This window comes from Artibeus jamaicensis, unplaced genomic scaffold (genome assembly GCF_021234435.1).
Source record: "Artibeus jamaicensis isolate MK-2021 breed Jamaican fruit bat unplaced genomic scaffold, CSHL_Jam_final contig_252, whole genome shotgun sequence".
NCBI lineage: Eukaryota > Metazoa > Chordata > Mammalia > Chiroptera > Phyllostomidae > Artibeus > Artibeus jamaicensis.
Window position 1 is genome coordinate 569,289 of NW_026521538.1, and position 23,101 is coordinate 592,389.

The following is a 23,101-nucleotide window of genomic DNA, read 5'->3' on the forward strand; positions in this document are numbered from 1 at the left end:
ATGAGCTTATATAGAACAAAAGTGTCCAACCTTAATATTTAAAGAGCTTCCTATGAAAACCCTTTATTTAAAAATGTATAATTTTGAAAGAATGACATCAAGCAGAGTGAAGGTGAAAGAAAAAGGGAAGTTGAGTACTACAAGGTAGTTTGTAACTGTCATAATTCCATTCTCACATTCTCAGTATGACTCTTACTTAGGACTCCATAGAATTAATGTTACCATAAAGTGACTGGATCTGGAGTGGGTCGGCCTTGGGCCAGCCTATAAGTGTGTAGGTTCTTCATGCAGGAAAGATCTCACAAGTCCAGGTGATTTTGAGCATATGTTTATTAAAGCTGAGCCTAGGATAGACGAAGCAACAGAAAAGAGCCTAGGTAGGGTTGCTTTGGTTCTCTAGAAATGTTGTAAGACAGAAATAAGCCTGGGCAGGTTATTCTGCTTCCATAAAAAGTCAGAGAAAAGGGGGCCTCGAAGACATGTTCAGCGGGCTAGCTCGGGACAAGCTGCCATTGCCTATTGCTCCCCTGGTTGCAAGTCTCGTGGAGACCTGTTGAGTTTAGGAGATGCATGCTGATGGAGGAAAGAAGAGGGGGAATGGAAAGGCACAGGCATGCTCCTAGGAGGGACAGCGCTCAGTTAAGCATCATCAGTGGAAGACCACACTTGGAGGTCCACAGTTTAAATGAGCCACAAAATGCGATGAGAGGAGTTAGCTCACACTTTAGAAGTGCTACCTCTGTTTTTCCTTTTGCCCCCCCCATTTACTTTCCTCCATTTTTGTCTCCAGTACAGGGATGATAAAAGGTATATGTGTCCCTCACAAACCCATAGCAGACATTGTTATTCAATCATGGCATTTTGTTCCCTGATTAAACTCAGGGGTATAATCAAAGATGAATATTAATTGGTCAATGTGGGCATTCTTTAGTCTACTCCTGGGAAAATACCCCAGAGAAATGAGAGCTCATGTCCACAAAATAAAATACATAAGAATGTTCCAAGCAGCTATATTCTTAATAGTTCCGATCTGGAAACAACCCAAATGTCCATCAAGAATTGAGTGCATAAAAATATGCATATAGTATATGAAAATGATTACATACTCTACAGAAATGAAAAGGGATCAGCTACTGATATACACAGTTTGAATGCATCTTAGAGACATAATGTAGAATGAAAGAAACTAGACATTGTAGGGTAAGTGGAGGCAGTCTGGCTTCCTCACCCAGGTGTCTGAGTAACTAAGGGAGCAGTGTTCCCATAGCCTTAGAGGGGCCTGATAACCAGTGTTCACATGGCCTTGAGACTGGGTCTGATAAACTCTTCCCATAACATGAAGTGGACTCACATGTACAGAATTATGTTATGTCATGTAATGTTCTGGCAGTTTTCTGCTTTGTCCCTCTCTAGTACTTAAACAGGTAGGGACTCCCTGCTGGGGGTGATGATGATGAGAGACACACAAGGGGACAGGTGCCATGATGGGTGCCATGCTGGGGAACAGGGATCACAACATGAGACATGCAGATAGGCATGCAGCTTGTAGCATGTGTGGCTTGCCCACCCATGAATAAAGGCATGCTAGACATCCCAATGGTTCCTTGAATATTTTTATGTCTGCATAAATACCATGATCCTGCCTGGCCTTGAAGGGTGGCAACACAGACATAAAGAGGCACATTATGTCACTCCATTTATTGTAGTTCAAAAAATAGGCAAAACTCATCCATGGTGATGGAAGTCCAGACCATAGTTACTCATGAGGGAAACTAAGAAGGGTACCAAGAAGCCTTCTGGAGGCTAGAATATGTTCTATATCTCCACCTTGGTGATGATTTATATCAATGTCCACATGGGCAAAAATTCATTTGGAAGCACAGCTAAGATTTGCATATTTTGCTATAGTTCTCTTTCATTAAAAGTTCTTAAAAGGGTGCACCAAGTCTCTTCTGGTCAAGACATTGGCATAAGCATGGCTTGGCTCCTCCCACAACCACATCAAAATTAATACTAAAATATAAAACAACCATCGCTCAGGACCATCAGAAATTGAGTTGAAAGGAAGTCTGACAACTACAGAATTGTAGAAACCACATCTGTCCAGACCGGTACGAGAGGTGCAGATGCTGAACTGGGTGGTCTCTCACTCACATGTGATGTATAAAAATTAGGGAGGGATATTTCAGGAACGAGGAGTCCCAGCCACCCCCACCCCCCACCATCCAGGGTTCCAGTGCCAGATAGACAAGTCCCCACAACTTCTGGCTGCAAAAACTAGCTGGGACTGAGTTGGTGGAAGGAACTTCTGGAGCCCTAAGCAGTTCCTCTTATAGAACCCACACATGGACTCACCTACTCAGACTCACTTCCTCTGAGCTCCAGCACTGGTGTAGCCACTTGTAAGGCACCAGTGGCAGACAGGGAGAAACTGAGGTGCCTTGCAGCAGAGGCCATTGTCCCTTTTCTAAACGCTCCCCCAACAGAGCCAGCAAGCTGGGGCCATATCTGAGACCCCATCAATCTGGCTAACACTGTTTGACCTGCCTTGGAAATACCCAGAGATTCCACCCCACCTAACCTAGGGGCCCATCCAAGCTGCTTTTCCTTATGAATGGCTGGCCTGGGCACATGCTTCACAACTTCCTAAATCCTATCAAACTAGCAATAGTTGGCCTCACTGAGCCCCAGGCACGGCACAGCAGCAGCCAGCCTAGATTCACAGCTTGGCTTCACCTGGAATTCCAAGCCCAGTACAAGTAGCAGCCACCTCAGATTGCTTTATAGTTCAGGCAGGATGACCTGGGGTAGAACACAGGTGGGGGATGACCTTAGCCTTCACCACCTGGGAAACCCTGGGGCCAGTGCACCCAGTGGACAGACCATGTTGCAGCACCCTACCTTGCTCCTGCACAGCTAATCCTCCATGGAAGGTGGAGTTTGGTGGTAGTGGTCAGAGCCAATCCTTCCTTGTAGCTGACTGGCCTGGGTAAATCCCTTTCATTGATCTGCCAACAGCAACCAAGGCTGAAATACAAGAAAAGGGTGTATAGTAAACCCATTCAAAGGGCATACCTTGAGTACCCAGCTTGGGTGTAGGAGAGGCTGTGCCACTGGATTTTACAGGACACCTACATCATTAGGCCACACCACCAGGACACAGAGTCAAAGCAGCTCTATCTAATACATAGAAACACACATGGAGAGGCTATGAAATGAGGAGACAAAGAAACATGCCCCAAATGAAAGAACAGATCAAAACTCCAGAAAAAGAGCTAAATGAAATGGACATAAGCACTTTATCAAATGCAAAGTTCAAAACACTGGTTATAAGGATGCTCAAGGAACTTAGTGAGCACCTCAATAGCATAAAAAGATCCAGTCAGAAACGAGGGCTATACTAATTGAAATAAAGAACAATTTATAGGGAAACAATAGTAGAGTGGGTGAAGCCAAAAATCAAATCAGTGATTCGAAACATAAAGAAGCAAAAACAACCAAACAGAATAAGAAGAAAAAAGAATCCAAAAAAAATGAGGAAAGTAGAAGCAGCCTCTGGGATAGCTTCAAGTGGTCCAACATTCACATCATACATTGGGGTGCCAGAAGGAGAAAAGAAAGAGCAACAAATTGGAAACCTATTGGAAAAAATAATGAAAGAAAAGTTTCCTAATTTGATGAAGAAAATAGATATGCAAATCCAGGAAACACAGAATCCCAAAGAAGATGGATACAAAGAGGCCCACACCAAGACACATCATAATTAAAATGCTAAAGGTTAAAGATAAAAAGAGAATCCTAAAAGCAACAAGAGAAAAAGCAGTTAGTTATCTACAGGGGAGTTCCCATAAGACTGTCACCTGACTTCTCAAACCAAACTTTGCAGGCTAGAAGGGATTGGCAAAAAATATTCAAAATTATGAAAAGCAAGGACCTATAGCCAAGATTGCTCTACATAGCAAAAATATCATTTAGGATCAAAGGGCAAATAAAGGGCTTCCCAGACAAAAAACTAAAGGAGCTCATCATCATTAAATCATTATTATATGAACTGTTAAAGGGACCTATTTAAGAAAAATAAGATAAAAACTATGAACAATAAAATGGCAATAAATACGTATCTATCAACATTTGAATCTGAAAGCAAACTAAGCAAACAAGAACAGAGGCAGAATCATGAATACAGAGAGCATTTTTATGATTGTCAGGTGGGAGGGGGTATGGGGGAATGGGTGAAGAGGTGAGGGGATTGAAAACTACAAATAGGCAGTTACAGAATAGCCATGGGGATATAAAGTACAGTGTAGCCAAAGAATTATATGCATGATCCATGGACATGAACAATGGTGTGGGGATTGCCTGAGGGAGTGGAGAGTGCTGTGTGGAGGGGGGCAAAAAGGGAAAATCAGGGCAACTGTAAACATAATCAATAAAATATAATTTTTTTAAAATATAGAAAGTCTAATTAAAAAGGGGGCACCAATATGAAAACTATTATCTAGTCCTTGGTCCTATATTTCTCTATGTAAGGATCATAAGTTCTTAAGTCTGATTCAAATCCAAGCTCTGTTACCCATTAAATGTGTCTCTTGAGTCAGTTACATAACCTTTTGTGCTTTAGTTCCTTGCCTATGCAGAGGGGATAAAAATACTTTTTAATTTATAGCACTATTCTGAGGGTTAAATCAGGTAATTCTTATAAAATGCTTCATAACACACCTGCCTGGTACACTTAATATACTCATGAAATGTGAGCTGGGGACTTTATTTTCCTCCTGTTCTCTGACCATATAGTTCTAACTCATGCTGTCTTCCCCCACCCCAACATTCTCTCTTCCTTTCATCACCCCCTACTCTTCTTAAGAGCCCCAAACATGAAGTTTAAGTTTATATCCCTTAACATTTATCGGGTACAATTTATAGTTATATTTATAATAAAAAAGAAAGCAAGTATTTTTCATGCCTCTCTTCCAAAGCCTCAACCACATGACAGACCAATTTAATAAATATTTGTGTGGTGGCAGATAGGCATCAGTAGCCTTTGAAGTTCTCCAGGTAATTCTAATGCTTTTTATGTGGACACAGTTTGGGAATTACTAAATTAATGGCTCTGTATTCCCTCCATATTATCTCAACCACTTCAGCACATGGTTCGGAAACTAGCTGCACATTAGAACCACCAAGAAGCTTCCAAACAAAACTGATGCTCAGGCCCCACCCTTGCAAGGTCTGGATATTTCTAATGTGCAGCCAATATTGTGAGGCACTAGGCTAGAGTGGTGGAAGTTCTGGACTTCTGGTGGATCTTGTGACCAGGGCAACTCTAGGCAACTTGCCCTACCCCTACGTTCCATGTTCCTCTTGAATTAAAGTAGTTTCTCCTCATATTTTTGAAAATTCTTGTCTTTGTCTTTTTTTTCTCTTGCAAGCTGAATATGGAGAAGAACAATGTAATGCTGATAAGTTCTTGGTTTGTTTTGCCCTCAGTATGGGATTGTGCTGGATGCAGGCTCTTCTCACACAACTTTGTACATCTATAAGTGGCCAGCAGAAAAGGAGAATGACACAGGGGTCGTGAATCAGATATACGAGTGCAAGGTAAAAGGTAAGATGAAGGAAAAGGGAAGGGGGGACAGTGGGACATGATACACATAGGGCAAGTGGAGGACATGAAGGAAAGCAAGTCAAGGGAAGAACATTATGGAGCTGCTACTGTTATTTTGTTGTCATTATAAAAATAATTCAAAATCATTAAATCATTGAGCTCTTGAAGCATAAACTTAAAAATAACTGAGTAATAGTACCTCCCATCAACAGGACAGTTCTGTGTGCTGTGCACCAACCTAAGTACTAAAAATATTACTTCATCTTCACAATCTCCCTTTGACGTAGGTATAATTATAGCTGTTATTTAAAATGAGGGCACTGAGGTTGAGAGATGTCATGCCACTTGTTTCAGCTTGCTTGAGCAAGTAAGTGATGGAACGGGAATTCAAAGGGAGAGCTGCCGAACTTCAAACCCATGTCTTAGCCAGTGGTTCTTAAATTTGAACCCTCTGGAGGGTTTGTTAAAGCACAGATGCTGGGCCCCACCCATCTTGAAGGCCAGACATTTTAAGTTAAAGCAACTAGTTGATAACCTTGAGCTGATTTTCTTATTACAGTTAAGTAACCGGGTTGTTTAAAAACCTGTGAATGATAAGGATAACATATCTGGATAATTATCTATAAACCGAATCATCACCGTAAAGCATTTGACAGTGTGGATGTTCATTTTAAAGTGAACTGAAGTTGTTAAGTGTTAACTTCAAAGCTTAAGGAATCTTGGCTCTAATCCTTTCCATAGCAACAATTAGTTTTGCTCTAATACTGGAAAAACAGTATTTCTAGGGAGGTAGGTTATCAGAGTGGAAAAATCACTGAGGGGACATGGAAGAAACTTTGCTTCAGAAATGTTAGGGGTCTAGCTCTGATCACTGATCACAGAGCTAGTCAGTTGCAGTTCCAATCTTTTCAGTAAAAGCTAACGTGCCTGGTGCTTATTTTAAGTTTTGTTTTAAATGTCATCTCCATCCATTTAGATCTAGGAATTAGTGTGATTAATTATAGTTTTGTGGAAGAAACATCAAAAAGTAGCTACATAGAGTAGTTACCTATAAAATTCCCATTAATAGCTGAACCTGTTAGAAAGGTTATGCAAATGCATGTGAAAATTGCGCCATCCAGTGGCAATATTACTGAACAGCGAACAGACCCAGCCTGAGGTCTGAAAATAAATCCCTACTAAGCCAACACTGGTTCAGTAAGTTACCCTCTAAGTAGAACAAATTCATGCATAATCACATTAAGAAATTGTCTTCTTGGATTTTATTAGAAAACACCTGTCTTTTGCTCTAATATTGTCACAGTGTGTTCTATACTTAAAAAAATATATTGTCATCTGCTTCTACATCTTTTTCTAGGTCCTGGAATCTCACAATATGCTCACAAAACAAGTGACTTGGGCATTTATCTGACTACATGCATGGAAAGAGCCAAGGAAGTGATTCCAGTATCCCAGCACCAAGAGACTCCTGTTTACCTGGGAGCTACGGCAGGCATGCGGTTGCTCAGGTACAGCCATGTGTAGGGAGAGTGCCACACTTCCCAAACACCTACAATTCTAAAAATCCTGAATGTCAGTAAGTGGGTAAAACTCCCAAATTCAGTATGTTTACCTTGGGAGTTTAAGTATGTTTTTTAAAAATTCCCATTTGCCCTTCTCCCCCAGGAAATTCAAGGGAGCAAGGGCACAAAGAGAGAAAGATCAAGTCTATGTGAGGCCTGTCCAGAAAGTATCCAGACTTGTAATATGAAAAATAGGGGCATTGATTGAAGAAGATAAAGATACAAGAAACATTGTACATAGGGCATTGACGTCCTAGTCCCCTTCAAAGTAGGAACCTTGGGACCTCACACAGTTTTCTCAGTGTCTCTTTCATTCTTCAAAACACTCTGCAAAATCCTTTGTTGGAATCGCCATCAGCTGCCCCATCATATTTTTCTGAATCTCACTGACAATCTGAAATCTCTTCTCTTTCAAAGATGATTTTGGTTTTAGGAAAAGCCAGAAGTCATAGGATGTCAAATCTGAGCTGTAGGGAGGCTAAGTCACTTGAGTGATTGGATTTTTCACCAAAAAATTCTGCATAAGATGTGATGCATGAGTGGGTGCATTGTTGTGCATTGTCCCAGAAAGCCTTCTGAACCATCTGAATAATGTCTGTGGAGGAATGGTCAAGCTTAATGGAAAATTTGAGGCAGGTTCATTGCTCTACTCACTCAGTCATTTTGAATGGGACAACCACACAGTACACATGCTCACTCAACAGCATCTACTGCCCCCACTGACTAGTACAGTGAAGCTGTCTTTGTTCACACACGCTCATTCCAGTCCACTCTCCTTGACTGCCAGGTTATATCAATGTCATGCAAACCATCCTCATTATATTAATAATGGCTAGAATTTTTTTGGACAGAACTAGTATACTCTGGGATTTGGGGCTACAGATTTAGCTGTTCAATCTCTGAGAGAGGTATGACCCAAGGAGAGTCACAGATGTCCCAAGATATAAATATTCACAACTAGCACATCTTTATTGGTTACTTCTTAGCATTTGTGTGCACTATGATTCATTCATTCATTTTCTCATTCATTCATTCATTCACTTGTTTGTTCATTCATTCATGCTGCATGTACTGACTGACCACTCTGTCCGAGGATATGGAAGTAGGTATTCAACTGGCCAGAACATTTGTTTGGTTTTTCTTCCATAAGATGGCTCTAGTAATGCTTAGTTGTCTTTAACATCATCCAAAATAATTTTGTTAGATTGTATTGAGACAGCTGTCATATAAGCACACATTAAAAAAAACTTATCAAAATTGGTACATTTTTGCATGGTCATTTTAATATTTAAAATGGAAGAAAATATGCAACATTTTTGGCATATTATACTTTATTATTTCAAGAAAGATAAAAATGCAACTGAAACACACAAAAAAGATTTGTGCAGTGTATGGAGAAGGTGCTGTGACTGATTGAACATGTCAAAGGAGGTTTGTGAAATTTTGTGCTGGGGATTTCTCACTGGACAATGCTCCATGGTTGTGCAGACCAACTGAAGTTGATAGCAATCAAATCAAGATACTCAGTAAGAACAATCAACATTATAGTGTCTGGGAGATAGCTGACATACTCAAAATATCAAGAAGTAAAGTCAATAAAGTTATTGATGAAAATGAAAAATGTGTCTTTTATTTTATGGAAAAAAACTAAACAAAAATTTTGACCAACTCAATTATTTCAGCCCTCAAGGAGATCAGAGTTTCAAGACAGGGTGATCAGTGTTTTAATAGAAGGCTGCTCAGAGCTGCTACAGGAGTGCACTTTGCCCTGCCTAGAATGGCAGGAGGTCAGGAGGATTCCCCAGAGGAGGGGACATGAGAACTGAATCATGAAGGAGGAGTTGAAGGGTGGGCAGGGGCATTAAAGGCAGAGCAGACATTGTGTATTCCATAGCCTATGTTTTTTTTTTTGACAACTATTATGTTTCAGGCACTATTTTCAGTGCTGGGGATACAGTGAAGAGGACAAAGTCCCTGCCTTCCTGGGGTTTGCATTCTAATAGAAATGCAAAGGCAAGAACATGCAAGAGACCAGGACATGCTCAGAGGACTATAGATAGAATGTAGGACTATAGATAGAACATATTACTATTATAGAAATAATAGTAGTAGTAGTAATAATATTAGCAGCTTGTATTTGTTGAGCCTTTACTGTGTTCTTTTCACTATGCTTTAATCATACCAACCCTATGGAGTAAGAGGCATTATTAACTATCATTAACCAGGTAGGGAAGCTGTGACTTACAGATGTTAAGTAAGTTACCCAGGGTCACACCTGGTAAGGTAAGTGGTAAAGTCAGGATTCTGAGTTGGATTCTGAGAGGGCAGGTTCTAGATCACATAGTCCCTTGTAGGGCATGCTAGGGAGTTTGGAGTTTATCTGGAGATAATGAGAAGCCATTAAGTGATGTTACACAACTGGTGCCAAGTAGCAGAGAAGGTGAGCTGGAGAGAAGGAAAACTAGGGATAAGGGGGCCAGTTGGTAGGGTATGGAATTCAAACAGATGAATTACAGGAGTCTCATGCCAGTTGGAAGGTAGCATCCTCTAACCCTGAGGCTCTCAGTGTTGAGTATTCTATATCTTGGAAGCAATGGCATCCCATTTTCATTATGACAATTCTACAAGATTCTTCCTTTAGGTCTCAAGGTCTCAGACATGCCAGAGAACTGAGGCACAATGTGAGGAAGATTTTTTCGAGGGAGATTTTTTCCAAGTCTAGAACCAATGGGCATTGGACATCTGTCCTAGGACATTTGCCACCTGGTGTCTGTGATAGACCTAATTAAGAACCTCAAGCAGAGCCTGGATATGTAACCAGCTAGTAGTCACTAGCAATGGCTTGTGACATACCATATTTTTAGGACCATAAGACGCACCTAGGTTTTAGAGGGGGAAAATAAGAAAATAATTTTTAAAGCAGAAAATGTAGTAAAATATTTAATAATCTGTGATCCTGCTCCACCACTGCCCCCCTCCCCCCACATTGAGCCAGTTAAGCTACATTCAGACTATAACATGCACCCCCATTTCACTCCCAAATTGGGGGGTGCATCTTATAGTCTGAAAAATCACGGTATTAGTTTCAAGTGTGGTGATCAGAAAATACCCAGCCATGACCACCACAGTAATTAAAAGTACCTTGATAAGTTTTTGGAGCCAGGAAACAACAACAAAAATGTTATTTTAGGAAGACAAACCTATTAAAGATTGAAAGAATTTGGATTTGGAGAGAATGGGACAAGAAAACAGTTCTGCCTCACCTAAAAGGAGGCCCCCTCAGGCAGCCATGGGTGGGTATCTCCATCATTCTGTTTATTCCAGTGAGTTATGATGCACTTCCTGGGAGAACTGACTGGAAGTTATGGCTGAAATGGATAGGTGCATTTATTAGAACAAAACCAGTAACCTCAGCTCTTCCCTTTGTGCAGACTTGAAAACGAATGGTTGGCAAACGATGTCCTGACGGTGGTGAGAGATGTCCTCAACAACTACCCCTTTGACTTCAGGGGTGCCAGAATCATCTCTGGTGGAGAGGAAGGTGCCTATGGCTGGATTACTATCAACTATCTGCTGGGAAAATTCACTAAGGTAATTGATTATCTGACAGCATCCATTGAGTGGCTCCCTAGAAGCCAATGCCATTGCTATCTCAGGCAATACTTGGTTTGCTGGCCAGAGTGAATGATGGATAAGTGAACAAATTAATTTATCCCCACATTTGCAAGGGTCATCAGAGGTATAATTCTCTTAAAAGAACTTTTAGTATTGGAGAATAAGGAAGCCATATGTTCAGTTTAGAGAGACATAAAAAATCTGTCATTAAAAATTAGAATAGCTAATATTTGCCTAGTGCTATGTGCCTTGTGCTATACTAAGCACTTTCCATGTACTATATAATTTAGTCTTCAGAACAACCGTGTGAAGTGTTCTCTTATTTTAGTCACAAATTGAGGCCTAGAGAAGGTTAATTATTCTGTTCAAGGTTACATGGCTAGAGAGCAAATGAATGAGGATCTGAACTTGAGTTTTCCAGCCCCAAATCCTGTATTCACCAACACTGTACTGCTTCTATATTGCTGCAGTCTGAGCTTTGTGTTTGAGGCCCCTCTTTTCTTCCTGTTGATCTGATGTGGATTCAGGAACCTCTAGTGAGCTTTGTGTCACCCTCAAGCCCCTGCTCCTTCACATTAGGAGGTTCCTGAGTTTAAGAAATAGTTTAAGACACAAGGTATCCAGACACTTCTACCTGGATACTGTACTTACCGGTAACTACTCTCTTTCAGAAACTGAGGTGGCTCAACCTGTTGCCAAATGACAACGAGAGTCAGGAAACTTATGGAGCTTTAGACCTTGGGGGAGCCTCTACACAAATCACTTTTGTGCCCCAAAACCAGACAATCGAGTCTCCACAAAATGCTCTGTACTTTCGTCTGTATGGCAAGGACTACAGTGTATACACACACAGTTTCTTGTGCTACGGGAAGGATCAAGCACTCTTGCAGAAAATAGCCAAGGACATTCAGGCAAGTATAACTGAATCCAGACCTACCCTGCACACATCTGGGCCACCAGCCCCCACATCCTGTTGTTTTCTCTCTCTGCTTCAGTAATTGATCTGAAGTTGGTTACTGTACTTTCCAAACTTTTTTAGGCACCATATCTAAGTACATCTGGTAGATCCTTATGAATTGTTCCCTCCAGACATCACCCACTATATTTGTTTACTGCACTGTCTCCAAGGAAACAACTCAGATACTTTCTTGGGAAATAATTTCTCACCCCTAGTCTTGGGGTTGACAATGAAAATTACATGTGAGGGTATTGTTACAGGGAAGGGTGTGTGCAATTTATACCCTCTTTATCACTTCTTAATCTCCATCTCCTACAAACTGCAGAAAACAGGGTTGTTGGAAACAACCTGGAGAGGAGGGGAGGAAAAAAGGCTTCGGGGAATACACTAAGTTTATGGATCAGTACTTCAAATCTTGTCCCTTCATGCTTTCTGCATTTTGAAAGCAAGAAAGGTTAAACATACTTGCAATTATGTGAGGACCCGGCACACCCTGATAAACAAATACAGAGCAAGGATGTCATATCCAGCTATTCCCTGTCTCCACTAAAAGGAGGCCAGTTATCTGCTCTCCTTCAAAGCTCACCCTCTGGTTCTCAGAAGCACTATCCATAAGATGACTTCCACTGGAGTGGGGGCTGCTGAGAGAGATGCCTACTGAGCACCAAGTCTCCATTAAGCCTCTAAGCCACAGCAGTCCCTTTCTTTGCTTGGACATACTGGGTTGTGGGTTAAAACTGTTTTGATGCCCCTGGTTTAAATAATCTAAAGCACTTCCAAATCTTGGAGCTTCTGATTTTTAGCTTGGAGATGGAGGTGGGGGCATAGATCTACTCCTGAAAAACTACCCCACTCAGAATTTTGAGAATCTTTCTGGTTTTTTTTTTTTAATCTGCTTCTAACTAGGTGATTAGAACTAAGCACTAAGGAACATTCCAAACCAATGGCATTTCTGGGCCCAGCCTGAGCTGAATTAGCTTTCTATGACTGGAGAAAGTTTATTTATATCTGATACCATTTCTAGTGCCTGTTATATAAATCTGACTATTCCCAAGGCTGATAAAGGCAGGACAGAGGCATACTGATGCCGATGCTGAGTGCTGGGAAGTTGTACAATTCTGACACATTAATGAAGTCAGGCTGGTGCTTTTTTACCCAAAGCATTTGCACATGACCCTTTCAAGTGATTTTTCCACGCAGGCTACAAATGGAATCATCCAGGACCCATGTTTTAACCATGGATATAGGAGGGTAATGAATGTAAGTGACATTTACAATAGCACCTGCACCTGGAAATTTGGGAAGCCTCTTTCATTCAATCAATTAGAAATCCAGGGCACTGGAGACTTTGAAGAATGCCAGGAAAGTGTCACTACACTCTTCAACATCAGTCAATGCCCTTACTCCCACTGTGCCTTCAATAAGATTTTCTTGCCGCAACTTCAAGGACAATTTGGGGTAAGTTTATGAAATGATAAGGTATATTGGTTAGGATGGTTTTTGGCTGCAAGTTATAAAATATGTACCTACAGAGAGTTTAAGTAATAGGATTTATTTTTCTCCCATATAATGATAAGCCTTGAGGTAGATAATTTAGGGCTAGTTTTTTGGCTTAATAATATAAGGACATGAGATCGGTTTTTCCAATATCTTTTTGTGGTCCTAAGATGGCAGCTATTGGTCTCAGCATTATGTCTTCGCATGCAAAGACAAACCAGGCAAGAAGGAAAGTTTCTCTTGCATACATCTTCAATTTTGCAGAAGGACTAACAAATATCTTTACAGAGACCATTGGCTAGAATTTAGTGAAATGCATGCACACCTTTAAACCAATCTAAGATACCAGGGAATGTATTACCATGGTTGATTTAGACTAATCACTGTTCATTCTCTGGAAGTGGGGAGTCTTCCCTGAGCACATTGCTTTCTCCTACCTGGGTAAAATCAGGAATCCGTAAGCCAGAAGGAGGAGGCTGGGAAACATGCCCCCAATTATTGCCTTCAAGCTTAAATGCTTCCTCCTGGGGCGGGGGGTGGGGGAGGAATGGTGGTGGTGGTTGCAGCAGAATTTTCTGCTGTTGAATGTGATGCCTCCAACCAAGGCAGGGAGGGGTGAAATTGAAAAAGGGTGGAAGAGCCTTGAATGTCCCCTGGAGGCTTTTTTGTTTTGTCCCTTAGTCTTTCATTGAAATTGTCCTCCTCACAGCTGTCTGAACCTCAGTTTGGCAATATCTGTAGATTGCCTTCCACTGAATAGGGCCTGTCTTCTCTGAATACAGCCCTTAGGGTGAGTACTGTACCTATTCCTGTTTTGTCAGTTTTCTTCTTTTTAAAAAAATTTTTAGGGGTACCCTCTATGATTTCTCCCTAAATCCTAAGGATTCTTAAAATATGTTTTCTCCTTTATAAAATGAAGATAGAGATGTCTTATCTCTTTGCTGTTGTGAGTGATAAGCCAGACAAACAGTGGACTGATAAATGTCTTACAACCAACTCTCTGGAGATGGAGGGGCTAATTTAAAGCATTTGCCAATTTTCATGGTGTAAATATTCCCACCATGGCCTATTTTAAGCTATCAACCTGACATTAGCTAACTCAAAACCCCATGAAATTTTCAACAGTTAGCTCTCATGAGTGGGTAAGAGCCAGTGCCGGTATATCCCTGCAAACAACAAAAAGCTAACATGCCATAGCACCAGGTGGTTAGTTCTTTCTCCAAACAAACCTCACTCTAGGCCTTCACTCCTGCAGAAAGTTACCACTGTGAAGTTCTGCATCTTGAGGCATAATTATTAGCAATACAAAAATTTAATTGTATTTTAATTATTTCCAAAACCAGTTAGCCTGGGTATTCTCAAACCACAGAAACTTTTCAGTTTGGTGATTTTTGCCACAACTGCATTTAGCACTGATGATCTGATTCTTAAATTGGAAATTGAGTCCAATTTATAAGCAAATAAAAAATATCAACGAGGAAGAAGGAACATCTGTAGTGAATTATGTGGTAATTTAGAAATTTTAAAAAAGATTACATTGTACCATTTATATAAACAAAAAGGTTATAAACAAATTCAGTAGGGAACTGGAATTGAAGAACATTAAAATATTTGTTTGTTTACATATGTATGTATTTGTGTGTATATTTAGCTCTGAGTTTCATAGTAGCCAAGGAGAAAAATAAGACATAATCAAATATGTAATTTTCATTATATCCAATATACCCATTCCTAGGCCAAAGCAGAGTTATTCCAAGATTGAATCCCTGGGATATTTTATGAAGGATTTTGCTAGACAGTGTCTTTGACCATACTCTTTAATAGCAATTTAAAAATTTTTATAGTAACTTTAATCCAGAGGCATAATATTAAAAAGCCAACTTTGTGATGGCAATTTTGTCATGGACTGAGGTAATATAAATTTTTGATACTCATCTTGATAGAAGAATTGAGTGGTTGGAAGAGGGGAGAGACATATGTTCTTCAAATAATCTTCCACAAGTTTTGATTATCTAAGCTAGCAAATGAAAGATGAGGAGCTGACTTTTTGAAGTAATGTTCTCTGATGATGTCCTAGAGTGTTTCTATTTGAGTTGCTTCCTAAATATGGACCTACAGGTTATAGAAACCAATGAAGTAAAAGTTTACAAAGTAAGGTTGATTCCTACTATGGAAATTAGGGAACTAATCACAGAGTTTGATCTCAATGGGAGGGCATCCCACTTTGTACCTAAAGGAAAAGTCAGGAATTCCTAAAGCCAAGTCAGCATTTTCCTCCAGAATTGCCCTGGGGCCCATTCTGGAAAAGGAACATCCGATAGATTGAATCTCCAAAGCCCTACACCAAGAATAAGATCAGGATTGTTTTTTTCTTAAAAAACATTTAAAGAATCACCTCCCGTAGCCACAGGAGGAAACTTGAACGATCTGATTTTGAGCCATGTATCTTGCTGGGGTACTGAAAGAAGAAAATGGTTTTGTTTCATTCAATTTAATTCTTGGGATTAAAAATGGAAGTATTATGAGTAAGATTAAAGTTTTTTTTTACATTATATAATGTGTATAAATTAAAGGGAAAAATTCACCCTAAATTCTTCCATTCCATTCCATTAACACTTTATTTTTCTGGGTTGAATTCCAATGCATGTTGGTATAAGCAATATTCCATGCTATAAGAGACTTTTCTAAGGGTTTTAAGAGGCCATCTGAGATAGTAAACCCAATAAAGTGGATTTCTGAAGAACACATACAGACAGGAAAACTGCCATCTAGGCCCTGACACAGGGAAGACTTTAAAAAAAGACAGGTAGATAGAGGGAAAAAAAGAATATAATATGGATAAGCTAGTCTTAGAGTAGGAAAGGAGAAACAGGTGGCCTTATTCTGGAGCAGAACTGTTTAAGAGAGAAATACTAATAGATACTTTCCCAGTTAAGACAGCAGGGTTTGCACTTGAATCTCATTCTAAGTCTTGGTTTCTGGTATGCTACCAAAAGAAATGTGTATGTGTGTGCACATGTAGAAAAGTAACATGGTTATCTTAGAAATTTTTTAAAAATATAAAGGACAGGGTTATAACTTCAATTTTGATTCAGGTGTTTATAATAGGAGGCCATCTTCATTTTATTTTCTATGTCTTATATAATAGTATTGCATAATTGCGTCCTGCTTAGTTGATTCTATTTTAAGAGAGAACTCTAAATCATAACCTGCTAAGTCAAGATGACAACTAAAACCAAAATATTGAGGCTGTCAAGACAAGTCATTCTTTTTGTGTGTGTGGTAAAATACTCTTTTACATAATAGAAAAAGTACAGTTTTAACTACTTTTAGGTGTAGAGTTCTATGAAATTAAGTACATTTAGCTTATTGTACAACTATCACCATCATGCATCTCCAGACCTTTTTCATCTTCCAAAACAGAAACTCCACCCATTAAACTAAGTACTAACTCCCTGGTCCTCTTTCCCCTCAGCCCCTGGCAACCACCATTCTACTTTCTGTTGCTATGGATTCGACTATTCCAGTTACCTCATATAAGTGGAATCATACAATATTTTGTCCCTTTATGACTGGCTTTTTTCACTTTGCATAATGTCTTTAATAAAGCATTAATTTTTAACTCCTTAAGGGATCACCAGACTCTTTGAAGAATGTGATGAAAACTAAAGGTCTTCTAAGCAGAAAAATGGACATATAAATGTATGCCAAAATCTTTGCATACAATTTAAAAGATATCATTATCCCTTGCAGTGGCCCTATGAATTCCACATTAGAGCCTTTAATCTAAAACAAAAAGTACATAAAAACTAGACGTTAAAGTAGAATCATGAACTTACGCAGGACAGTGTCTGGGAGTGAATGCCACACAAGTGTCAGAAGTCAGTCTATTTAGAAGTATGGAAAGCATAGAGATAAGTATGCTAGAGACAAACAACCCTGCAACTGATGCTACTTCTGCCTCTGAAATGCTTCCTACCAGGGCAGAACCAATGTAATATCTAGTAATACAAGTTAGAATGAGTAGTGAAGTTAAAATGGGGGGGTTGAGGAACAAGTCAAGTATTTAGTTTGGAGCAGAATCTTGAGACTAGACCGTAATGCCTGTTCCTTCTATTTTTACAATGCTTCATTTTATCTCCCCCCCCCCCAGGGTACTATCAGTATGTTTTTGATTGGACCTTTGGAAAATAATTTAAGATACCCTTTTTCTTCCTTTATGGAAAAATTTGGCTTTGGATTAACATTCTGGATTTGTTTCCCTGGAAATCTGGTAAAGGTGGAATGTCAGTTACATTACCAGGCAGCAGTTCTCATGATAAAATGACCCCTGAAATAAGTTGCATCAGGTTTGGAAGAAATTAGAAATGAACTATGCCTGTTCTGTGGGTTTCTCTAATCTGCACAGAGGCTCTATAGAGAGGTGGGCAAATCTAGGTTTACAGTTGGTGAACCCAGCAGGTGGATAGGTTGAGGAGCCAGTGGCATGACCACCACAATCACCAGACCTCCCACCCCAGTGGACTCCTTCTTTGGAGGTGTTGTCAAAGATAAAGTCTCTTCACGGAAACCACGTACTGTGGATAACTATACGATTCACTGCATAAGAGAGGCGTGCCAAGAAATTGATGACAATAAAGAACGCTATGCCAAAGTGTGCTTGAATATAGCAAGTAGACTACAAGAATATGTAAATAATGAGGGCTGGCAATTTGAGCACTGAAAGGATTGTACGAAAGCACACTGTGGCATTCTTTTGAGTTAATAAAGTTACTGCAAAAATCATAACTTGCATGTCTTTTTCCAAACAACTGTAAACTTCCTTTTGTCTACCCCATATATGTGGAATACATAACAAAAGGCTTTATTTTTATAGCACTTTTTACCATCCATCATACTATCTGCTATTTGTTGGCATTCTGCTGCCTTCCACTAGAGTACAGGGATTTTCATCTGTTTCTGTCACTGCTTAGAACATAGTTGGTACTCAGTAAATATTGAACAAATGAATGAATGATATGCAGCCAAAAATCAAGAAAGAGGTGGAATGAAAACAGTGACTATTGATTTTGGCAATTAGGAGGTTACTGGTGATTTTGATGAACACGGTTTCAGAAGCCATGTCAGAGTGGACAAAGGGCTCCCTGGAAGATTCTCTGAAGTCAGGGGAGCAGGGAGGGAGATGGGTAATTAATATCACAAAAACAAGAGAAAACTTTGAGAGAGGATAGACTGCTGTATTTAAACCAACTCAGTTAAGTTAAACAGGAATGGATTGCATTTCTATGTAGGTTAAAATTGCATAAATTTGGCTGATGCAAATGCGTTTGTCTTTATAATCGACATGACTGTTTTCCTATATGTCCTGAGGCCCTGGAAGGCAGAGATGGTGTACTTTTTCATTTGCGGGCCTGACAAGTGCCTGGAATGTTGTGTATTCACAGGAAGAACATTGGTGTTTGGAATATTATAGCGAGAAGATCAGCATGCACAGTCTGGCAGTGGGAAAGAGTAAAATCTGTTCAGAGACCTGAAAGTCTCTGACTTAGTTCAGTGGGACTCTGACTTTAGTCCATGTGGACCAGGCAGGATTCTTGCCTCTGGTATTCTAGACACTTTTTCCCAAGCTTAAAGATCATCTTTTTAATCTTTATATGCCTTTGTTTGAGGTTTATAGTCCATAAACTCATATTTCTATAGTATAGGAAAATGGTGATGATTTTAGGAAGATTGAGGATGCAAGCACGGCTCAGGAGTTTGGAAAGAAAATACTTCCAGGCTTTGGAAGTAATGAATAACCCTGTTTAGATGGGCATATAAAGGACCACTACTGGGACTCATAGAAAATAGGACATATTTTAAGCTCTAAAAAAAGTTATCTCTTACACTTGTAAGGGATCCAACCTTATTGAAAGAGGATCTGACAAGATGTGTATCAATATTTAAAATATGCTCACCTCCTTTTAAAAATTGGAGTCTAGCATACCTGCAAAAAATATGCATATTTTAAGGCCAGAGTTTGATAGTTTTTAAGGGATATATCTATGAGCCCTTCATCTAGATGAAAGTATAGAACATTCCCAGCACCCTAAAAAGCTCCCTTGTCCACTCTCCCAGTTGATAACTATCCTCTCAAATGACAGCAGTATTTCAACATCTATCACCATAAACTAGTGTCGCCAGTTCTTGCAATCAGCGTGTGTCCTTTTTTTTTTCTGACCTCTTTCACAGTAGTGTCTGAGATTGATCTATGTTGTTGCATGTAATAGTAGTTCGTTCTTTCATTCCAATGTGGCATTCCTTTGCATGAATACACTGATATTTATCTAGCCCTTCTGTAGTTGATGGACATTTGAGTTGTTTTCGATTTGGGGCTATTATGAACTGCTATATGAACATTGTCCTGCCTTTTAGAGTATATCTCCACTCATACAATATAGTTGCCTTCTGAGCAAACATTTTACCCCAACGAAGTTGTCCCAAGGCAAGGGTACAAAGATGCAATACACTGTAACATTTATAATAGTGAAACATTAGAAAAACCTAAATATGCATGAATATGAGATTGTTTAAGTTAGTTATGATATATCCATACACAGTACCCTTTTGTAGTCACTAATATGGGTAAGGTAAATCTGCATAGGAACTTGCCCATGATGTATTATTATCAAGTGAAACAAAGTAGGATTATAAAACATTATGTCTAGTATGATCACATTTATGCAAAATATATACATATATTTTGATATTTTACATATATATGCAACAAGTATTAAACAGGAAATTATAAAGTGTATTTTTTCTAGGGGATGGTTAGATTAAGGAGAGACTTTCATTTTTTATTTGTAATCATTCTACATAATTAACATATTACTTATTTTGTTTTTGTTTTTTTTTTCAAGGATTTTATTTATTTATTTTTAGACAGAGGGGTAGGGAGGGAGAAAGAGAGGAAGAAAAATATCAATGTGTGGTTGCTTCTCATGTACCCCCTACTGGGGACCTGGCTCACGACACAGGCATGTGCCCTGACTGGGAATCGAACTGGCGACCCTTTGGTTTACAGGCTGGCACTCAATCCACTGAGCCACACCAGACAGGGCCCCGTGTTACCTGTTTTGATGGAAAAACAATGAAGAAGGCGCCTTTTATCATTTGAGAAATGAATAAGAGCAGGATTCTGAGATGATGAAGGGAGGCTTCTGAAAAATTTCAGGAGAAAATTTTCAAGAGCCCGTGGCATGCAGAGCTTTGGGGGTAGGAGGTGGCACAGACCAGGAGACCCTGATGACTTGATTGCTATGTTTGGCACTGAAGGCTCAATGTTTTACTAAATTCACCTATAGAAAGTTTCTGTTTGCTCATATTTTTAAAATAAATTCTATTTATTTAAAGAGCAAATAGCAAAAGTAAGAGAATTTCTTAATTCTTCAGTGAGGAGGAGCCTTTGTACAGTGTTTGTGGGAATGCAAAATGGTGTGGCCACTATGGAAAACAATATGGAGGTTCCTCAAAAATTAAAAAAAAAGAACTACCATATGATACAGCACTCTCACTTTGGGGTTTTTATCCAAAAGAATTGAAATTAGGACCTGGAAGAGATATTAGCACTCTAATGCTCATTACAGCACAAGATGTGGAAATAACCTAAAAAGTTGATTGATGGATGAATGGATAAAGAAAATGTGGTATATACTTACAGAATATTATTCAGCCTTAAAATGAAGAAAATCCTGTGATATGTGATGAAAATGAATCTTGAAGACATTATGCCAGGTAAATTAGCCAGTCACAAAAGAACAAATATAAAAGGACTCCACTTATATTAGGTTATTTCAAATAATCAAACTCAGAACCAGAGAGTAGAATGGTGGCTGCCAGGGCCTAGGGAGAGGAGGACATGGGAAATTGCTACTAACAGGCATGAAGTTTCCGTTATACATGAGTAAGTGCTACAGATGAGCTGTATAACATTGTCCTAATAGTTCACAATGCTGTATCAGACACCTAAAAAAGTTTTAAAGGTTCTTGCACTATAAAAAATTTTAAAGTAAAACAGAAAAACCTTCCTCTCTCTCCTGCCCCACAATCGTTAACTCTTAACATATGTAGTTTTAATGAATAAGAGGGAACTTCTCCAGGCATTAGCTGTGTGCATCATAGCTATCCGGTCTCAGAATTAATCCAGTCTCTCACTCAACAGGGATTCAGTAAGTGCCTCTTACATTTTTAAAAAATATTTTAATTACCATTTACATTCAATATTATTTTGTATCAGTTTCTGGTGTACAGTACATAGTAAGGCAGTCATATACTTTATGAAGTGTTTCCCCCGATATTTCCAGTACCCATCTGGAACTATACATAGTTATTACCATATTACTGACTATATTCTCTATGCTGTACTTTACATCCCCATGACTATTTTGTAACTACCAATTTGTACTTCTTTTTTAAATCCTCAAGGATATATTTATTGACTTTTAGAGAGAAAGGAAGAGAGACAGAGAGGGAGAGAGAGAAACATCAATTGGTTGCCTCCTGTGTGAGCCCCTACTGGGGATCAAACCCACAACCTAGGTATGTGCCCTGACAGGGAATAGAACCTGCAACCTCTTGGTGTACAGGAGAATGCTCCAATGAACTGAGCTACCCAAACCCACTTGTACTTTTTAATCCCTTCACTTTTTTCTCACTCAGACCCCCCAATCCCCTTCCCCTCTGGGAACCATCAGTCTGTTCTCTGTATCAATGAGTCTGTTTCAATTTTGTTTGTTCACTTATTTTGTTCTTTAGATTCCACGTGTAAGTGAAATCACATGGTATTTGTCTTTCAGTGACTGATTTATTTCAGTTAGCATAATACCCTGTAGGCCCATTCATGCCATCACAAATGATAAGATATCATTCTTTTTATGATGGAGCAATATTCCATTGTATATATGTACCATCACTTTTTTGTCCACTTGTCTACTGATGGGTATTGGATTGCTTCCATATTTTGGCTATTAAAAATAATCCTGCATCTGTTCTTTTGAAACAGTATTTTGGGTTTCTTTGGATATGTAGCCAGAAGTGAAATCACTGGGTCATAAGGCAGTTCCATTTCTAATTTTCTGAGGAAACTCCACAATGTTTTCCAATCTGCATTCCCACCAACAATGCATGAGGGTTCCTTTTTCTCCACATCTCCACCAACACTTGTTTGTTGATTTATTTATTATAGCCATTCTAATAGGCATGAGGTGATATTTGATTGTGGTTTGAATGTGCATTTCTCTGATTAGTGATGTTGAGCCTCTTTTCATGTCTATTGGCTATTTGTATGTCCTCTTATGAGAAGTGTCTGTTTAGATCCTTTGCCCATTTTTTAATTGGATTATTTGTTTTTCTGGTGTTGAGTTGTATGAGTCCTTTATACATTTTGGATTTAACCCCTTATTGAATCATTGGCAAATACCTTCTTCCATTTTGGGGTTATCTTTTCATTTTGTTGATGGTTTCCTTTTCTGTACAAAATATTTTAATTTGATATAGTCCCATTTTTAAATTTTTTTCTTTCATTTCCCTTTCTTGAGAAGATATATAAAAAATATTGTTGAAAGAAATGTCTGAGATTTTACCACCTATGTTTTATTCTAGGATTTTTATGGTTCTGAGTCTGATATATGTCTTTAATCCATTTTGAAGTTTATTCTATGTGTGGTATAAGAAGGTAGTCTAGTTTCATTTTTTTTTGCATTTATCTGTCCAATTTTCCCACCACCATTTATTGAATAGGCTGTCTTTACCCCATTGTATGTTATTTCTTCCTTTGTCAAATATTAATTGACCATGTAGGCATGAGTTTATTTCTGGGCTCTC

The 23,101-nt window shown here is 39.1% G+C and overlaps 1 protein-coding gene across 5 annotated transcripts in view; it reads left to right on the plus strand.

Annotated features, from left to right (window-relative positions):
* Positions 1-23,101, plus strand: part of ENTPD1 (ectonucleoside triphosphate diphosphohydrolase 1) — a 98,638-nt gene that overhangs the window by 65,313 nt on the left and 10,224 nt on the right. For all 5 annotated transcript variants that reach the window (XM_037138900.2, XM_037138902.2, XM_053662465.1 and 2 more), the window contains 5 exons: positions 5,488-5,605; positions 6,963-7,113; positions 10,599-10,758; positions 11,454-11,693; positions 12,941-13,198. In XM_037138900.2, the coding sequence (XP_036994795.2) occupies positions 5,488-5,605; positions 6,963-7,113; positions 10,599-10,758; positions 11,454-11,693; positions 12,941-13,198 (927 nt within the window). The remainder of the gene's footprint in view (positions 1-5,487; positions 5,606-6,962; positions 7,114-10,598; positions 10,759-11,453; positions 11,694-12,940; positions 13,199-23,101) is intronic.